Source organism: Gnatocerus cornutus, chromosome 1, assembly GCF_029298725.1.
Source record: "Gnatocerus cornutus isolate USDA-ARS CGAHR chromosome 1, icGnaCorn1.1, whole genome shotgun sequence".
Taxonomy (NCBI): Eukaryota; Metazoa; Arthropoda; class Insecta; order Coleoptera; family Tenebrionidae; genus Gnatocerus; species Gnatocerus cornutus.
This window is the reverse complement of record NC_142233.1, coordinates 15,251,021-15,257,781: the sequence shown is the minus strand read 5'-3', so window position 1 is coordinate 15,257,781 and position 6,761 is coordinate 15,251,021. Positions and strand designations below refer to the sequence as shown.

General features: G+C 32.7%; 1 protein-coding gene across 1 annotated transcript; it reads right to left on the bottom strand.

Annotated features, from left to right (window-relative positions):
* Positions 1–4,374: 4,374 nt before the first annotated feature.
* LOC148180474 (cytochrome P450 CYP12A2-like) lies at positions 4,375–6,761 on the bottom strand. The gene is made up of 10 exons (XM_088039614.1): positions 6,743–6,761; positions 6,133–6,460; positions 5,988–6,078; positions 5,835–5,938; positions 5,555–5,787; positions 5,341–5,509; positions 5,136–5,295; positions 4,840–5,088; positions 4,578–4,793; positions 4,375–4,525 (listed from the first exon to the last, which is right to left on the bottom strand). The coding sequence occupies exons 2-10, from the start codon at positions 6,420–6,422 to the stop codon at positions 4,412–4,414; spliced, it is 1,626 nt and encodes a 541-aa protein (XP_087895740.1). The 5' UTR covers positions 6,423–6,460; positions 6,743–6,761; the 3' UTR covers positions 4,375–4,411.

The following is a 6,761-nucleotide window of genomic DNA, read 5'->3' as shown; positions in this document are numbered from 1 at the left end:
TGAATTTTTTCTATTTACCTCTAAAAAATATGTTAAGGGCTGTAACTTTCGTAATTTTGACAGCACTGCGATCAAATTTGAGAAGTTTACTAATTTTGACTTACTGATTAACTGTGCTAAATTTCAAAATCATGGAGCAGATATGACTCATCTAAATATTTTTTTGATGAACCGAAAACGGCGAAAAATTTTCCAAAAAGTGGTTTTCTTTAATTTTTTGAAAATTGAGACAAGACCGGATTCTTATGTAAAAAGACGCGAAAAAGACGATAGCGTAAGCATTTTTTTTTGTCTTTTGTAGTTTCGAAGATACCAGGCTTTAAACATTTGTAAAATTGAAAATCAAATATCCAAAACTTTAAACAGCTATAACTCGGTTATTTTTCGTCGTACGTCGATTTTAAACCGATTTTTAGATTCTGCCTGAAATTCTGCGTAAAATGAGGGCAAATAACGCAAGTTTGCTCTAAAACTAAAGCGCCCCACTCACTATGCGTTTTGTATGAGCGACATGTTTGTACATGCATGTATGTCATAGAAGTTCGAGAAAGCCACACACGGTCCAAACATGTTCGTCATTTCTACTTCCGGAAACAAGTATGACATACAAGAATTGGTCACACACAGATCAACTTTTGTATGATGGCACACTGTTTGCGCATACAAAACTTAGTAAAATGACTGTGTGTGAGCAAGTTTTGTCTGTGAACACTGTATGTGCATACAAATGTGAGTATGTCAAACGTGTTTGATATTTTGCGGTATGCGTAAAGAAAAACTTAAAAAAAGTCGTGAAATTTGTATGATTTTGAAGAAAGATCTTACTATAGTTATTAATAAGCGTTTTGCAGTAAATATTCTCAGATAATTTTGATATTTTTTTCTTTTTTTTAATATATAGTCAAACTTTTTGTTTATATAGCACTGTACAATTGTTTCTTGACATCATCAAATAGTGTTTATAATCTTTAGAAAAATTTTTGTGCTTTTTTCCATATAATAATTTGACAATTACAATAGCGGCACAAGTACTTTCGACATCCAGATCGTCACACATGTTTGTATCGTGTAGGGACTATATTTTTTATCTTGTTGAAATTCTGTATGTGCAAACTTGTCTGTGAAATGGAAAAACATGTATCGATCACACATTCAACGTTATGTATGTATCAACATGTTTGAGAAATACTTGTATGCTATCAAATCCTAGAGTGTAGGATCAAAACTTGTATGACATACATGTATGTACATGCATGTCGCTCATACAAAACGCTTAGTGAATGGGGCGCTTAAGCGAGATTTCGACCGAATTAGATTTGGGCAACTTAAATCCAAAGTAATTTTAACGCCACAACAATCAAATTTGGGGAAGTTACTAATTTTTATCAAGTTACTAACCGTAGCAAATTTCAAAATTATAAAGTAAAAATGACGTTTTAAAAATTTTAATTTTTTGTATGAGCCGAAAACTGCAAAAAAATATTAAAAAGTGAAACTTTAGTAATTTCAACGCCACAACAATGAAATTTCAGAAAGTTACTAATTTTAAATTAGTTAAAAAATTTGCCAAATTTCAAAATTATAGAGCTAAGATGACTGATTATAGAAAATTTTCTTTTTTAATGAACTCAAAACTGCAATTTTAATTTTAGAGGGTGTAACTTTGGTAATTTAAACGCCACACCAATCAAATTTGAAAAAACTGCTAATTTTGACTTAGTTACTAACTGTGCCAAATTTCAAAATTATAGAGCAAAAATGACTTCTTTTAGAAATTTTTATTTTTTGAATGAGCCAAAAACTGCAAAAAAATATTAAAAAGTGTAACTTTAGTAATTTCAACGCCACAATTATCAAATTTTAGGAAGTTACTAATTTTAAATTAGTTAAAAACTGTGCCAAATTTCAAAATTACAGAGCTCATGTGACTGAATATAGAAATTTTTCTTTTTTAATTAACTTAAAACTGCAATTTTAATTTTAGAGGGTGTAACTTTTGTAATTTAAACGCTACAACAATCAAATTTGGAAAAACTACTAACTTTGACTTAGTTACTAACTGTGCCAAAGTTCAAAATTATAGAACAGAAGTGACTTATTTTAGAACTTTTAATTTTTCTGATAGAACCAAAAACTGCGAAAATTTTCTATTAAGAGTTGTAACTTTGGTAATTCTAACGCCACAGGAATCAAATTTGGGGTGACTACTAATTTTGACATAGTTACTAGCTGTGCCAAATTTCAAAATTATAGAACGGAAGTGACTTATTTTAGAAATTTTTAATTTTTGAATCTACCGAAAACTGCAATTTTTTTATTATTGAGTGTAATTTGAGTCATTTTAATGCCACAGCAACCAAATTTAAGGAGGTCAATAATTTCCAATGTTTCCAAATTATAAAGCAAGCATAACTCAAGTTAGAAATGTTAATTTTTTTGGATGAACAAAAAAATTGAAAATTTTATAATCAGTATTGGTGTAACATTGGTAATTTTAACTTCACGGGAATCAAATTTGGGGAAAAAACTAATTTTGACTTAATTATTAACTGTGCTAAGTCTCAAAACTTTAGAGCAAAAGTGACGCATTTTAACAATTTTTAGTTTTTTTTACTCAAAACTCAAAAACTGTGAAAATTGTGAATTAAAAGTTGTAACTTTGGTAATTTTAACGGCACAGTAATCAAATTTGGGGAGGTTAATAACTTTGACTTAATTATAATTGTACCAAATTTCATAATTATAAATCAGATGTGACAGATTTTAGAAATTATTACTTTTTGATAACTCAAAAACTGCGAAAATTGTGTATTAAAACTTGTACTTTTGGTAATTTTAACGGCACAGTAACCAAATTTGGGGAGGTTAATAACTTTGACTTAGTTACTAATTGTACCAAAATTCATAATTATAAACCAGATGTGACACATTGTAGAAATTTTCACTTTTTGATAACTCAAAAACTGCGAAAATTGTGTATTAAGGGTTGCAACTTTAGTAATTTTAACGCCACAGTAATCAAATTTGGGGAGGTTAATAACTTTGACGTAATTACTAATTGTAACAAATTTCATAATTATAAATCAAATGTGACAGATTTTAGAAATTTTTACTTTTTGATAGCTCAAAAACTGCAAAAATTGTGTATTAAAAGTTGTATCTTTGGTAATTTTAATGGCACAGTAATCAAATTTGGTGAGGTGAATAACTTTGACCTAATTACTAATTGTACCAAATTTCATAATTATAAACCAGATGTGACACATTTTAAAAATTCTTACTTTTTTGATAACTCAAAAACTGCGAAAATTGTGTATTAAAAATTGTACCTTTGGTAATTTTAACGGTACAGTAACTAAATTTGGGGAGGTTAATAACTTTGTCTTAATTACTAATTGTACCAAATTTCATAATTATAAACCAGATGTGACACATTTTAGAAATTCTTACTTTTTTGATAACTCAAAAACTGCGAAAATTGTGTATTAAAACTTGTACCTTTGGTAATTTTAACGGCACAGTAACCAAATTTGGGGAGGTTAATAACTTTCACTTAATTACTAATTGAACCAAATTTCATAATTATAAAGCAGATGTGACAGATTTTAGAAATTTTTACTTTTTGATAACTCAAAAACTGCGAAAATTGTGTATTAAGAGTTGTAACTTTAGTAATTTTAACGCCACAGTAATCAAATTTGGGGTAATTATTAATTTAAACTCTGTTATTAATTGCACCAAATCTCAAATTTCTAGAGCAGAAGCGACTAGTTTTAGAAGTTCGACTTTTTTGAGTGAACCTAAAATTATAAAAAAAAAATTAAAGGGGTTGTAACTCTTGTGATTTTAACGCCAAAGCAATCAAATTTAGGGAAGTTAGTTATTTGGAATTGTTTATTAACTGTGTTAAATTACAGAAATGTAGAAGAAACTAGATAAATTTTGTATTTTTTTTATTCTGAAAATTAACCAAAATTTTTAAAAAAATTTAAGCAAAGCTTGGAATTTTGGTAATTTTAACACCACAGTAATCAAATTTAAGGAGGTTAATAACTTTGACTTAAGTACTAATTGTACCAAATTTCATAATTATAGAGTAGAAAAGACTGATTTTAGAATTTTTTTCTCTGAATGAATCAAAAACTGCAAAAAAATTGTGCTTCAACTTTTTGAAATTATCAAGATCTATCTAAATGTTATAAACATACATAGGTATATTATGATTATAGAGCATCTAAAAACCAAAAAGAAATAGGAGAGAATGTAAAGAAAACCAATCACTTTTAAATATAATCTGAGAAGAATTTAAGAACAAAGAAGTAAAAAGAAGGTAAAGATATTTTAGAGAAAGAAATTTTTATCGAGTTTTTGAATCAAATTTATTTATTTTTTTAAGCGTCATGTCATGAATCTATTGCTGAAGAGGTTTCACTCGAATCATCAACGGATCAGCGATTCCATACAGACTGCCAGTACTAAACCTCATGTCTTCGCGTGTCCAAGAAATCTCAAAGTTCCGTATAATCTGAAACGAACAGCAATCTCAAGTTTTATTCTAAATCCAACGAAGGAGTTACCTTCAGGAGCGCCATTTCCAGCTCCAAATATGCAATTCTCTTTCCAATACAACTTCTAGGTCCAAATCCGAACGGCAGAAGAAGAAACGGACTCGCAGATTTGTGCGAAATCTCAGGAGGAGCTGAAGAGAGCCATCGTTCGGGTAGAAACTCTTTGGCTCTTGGGAAATGCTTATCCTGCATGCAAAGTGTTAAGTTGCTCGCCGCAACGTCTGTCTAAAAAAAAGAGTTGTTTTGGGGGTGGTTGGTGGAAACTTCTTACTCCTTTGGGCACTTGGTAGCCTCCCAGAACCAAATCTTTTTTGAGCTTCCGTAAATTTAACACAGAAATTGGAGCAAATCTTGTCACTTCTTTGAGAACAGCTTTGAGGTACGGAGCTTTAGCCAACACTTCTTTAGTTATCGGAGAGTTTCGTCTCTCCAGAAGAGATGTAGCTTCTTCTCTTAATTTCTTCTGTTTTTCTGGATTTTTGGCGAGATAGTAGAGACCCGCTCCCAGAACCCGTCCAGTCTAAAAACAGAAGTTGGAGAAGAAACACTCAAAAGAATGGAGTTTACAGTGTCAATTCCGGCTAACATCATATCCGCGGCCATCGTTACCGCAATTTTCCGGTCTCTCTTCAACAGCTGCTGGAGGACACTCTTTGTTTCGTCCTCAGGATCGATTTCTTGCTTCTCCAAGTGGTCGAGAGCTCGGTTAATATGTTTGGTGTTGCTCCTGCAAGAAGAGCGTCAGAAGATTTCTTTAGACGTCGAAAATTACTTCAGGAGGAAGTCAATAGACGAGACGAACTCCTTCCAATTGCGGGTGTCGAAGTACTTGTACAATGACGGCTTGAAATCGAGTTCGCCCATCAACTCGAAGATTCTCGTCGCGCTGTTGATCATCTTCTCGGGCTCGGAGTTCGCTTCAAGGTCTCTCTTCAAACACCCTGTAGAAATATAGTACTGGTGGTTCCCGCAGAAGTGTTACGTACCCAAATGCGTGTCTAAAGTGACGACGCCGATTGACTCCAGCGACCATTTATACAGTTCGTTCCGGAAATCCTCCGGCATTTCACTGTCTTTGTTTTGTTTGGCAAAGAACTCCATGTTGTCAACCAGTTGGTCGGCCACGAAGTTCATCTTATCGGTGTACTGGGCGATGTTCTTCGGTTGCATTAAAATGGGGTTGACCACACTGCGGGTTCTAAACCAGCGTTCTCCGTGGCTACAAAACGAAGAGTTTTTCTTGGAGGTGGTAGATTTAGAACTTACTGTACTATGAGTCCCATATTCTGCATGTCTTTTTTCATGTGGTAGTACCTTTCCAAAGATGGAAGGTTTGTTCGGATGGGCCAAACTCCTTCATTCCGAAACAACTGAAATTGAAGAGGTGTTAAATTTTGAAGATTGTTGAGTTGTACGCACTGTCTCAATGTCGTTGGGGTTGAAGAGTAGTACCATCGGAATCTCGGTCATTCCTCGGAGGATTGATATTTCACCGTACTTCTGGTACATGCTAAAAATAAAATTTCCAAAAAACTCTCCAATGGAAATGTGCCAAAAGACTCACTATTTGTTGACGTCGAAGAAATCCATTCCATGGAACTCCCCAATTTTTGGCAGAAGGAACCTCCAAAGATTCCCCACAACTGGTAATGGTTTCGGCCCCGGAATGGCCTCAAATGGTTTCGCTTGATCCCACCCTTGTGGTTTCGCACTTGTGACTTCTGATTCATCCAGATTTTTGTAGTGTTCAACTTTCTTCTCGAATTCCGCAGTTTCGGTGTATGTGGACATGCAACTTCTTCCGGTTCTTCCAAGGTTTGAAGAAATGCGGGTGAGGAATTGGGTTCGTATCATGTTGAGGTTTGTTGTGTACAAAACATTAAAGCAAACTGCTGTTTGGGATGATAAATAAATAAGTATTAGTATTATTTGTATTTAATCATGATGACTGGTGATATCAAAGAGTAGATAGTAGATAGTGCTTTGTGTGATAACAATGACATTCGTAAATTTGCGTTATCAAAACTAGATTCGCACCAAAATAATTCATCTCACTATAAAAAGGATCTAAAAGATTCAAGTCATTTTAAAGAACTAGAAGAAAAATTGAAAGAACCTAATAGAAGATTTTTATTGGATCAATTCTTGGTGTTGACAAAAATGATCAAAAATACTATTTATTCCCAAACATTA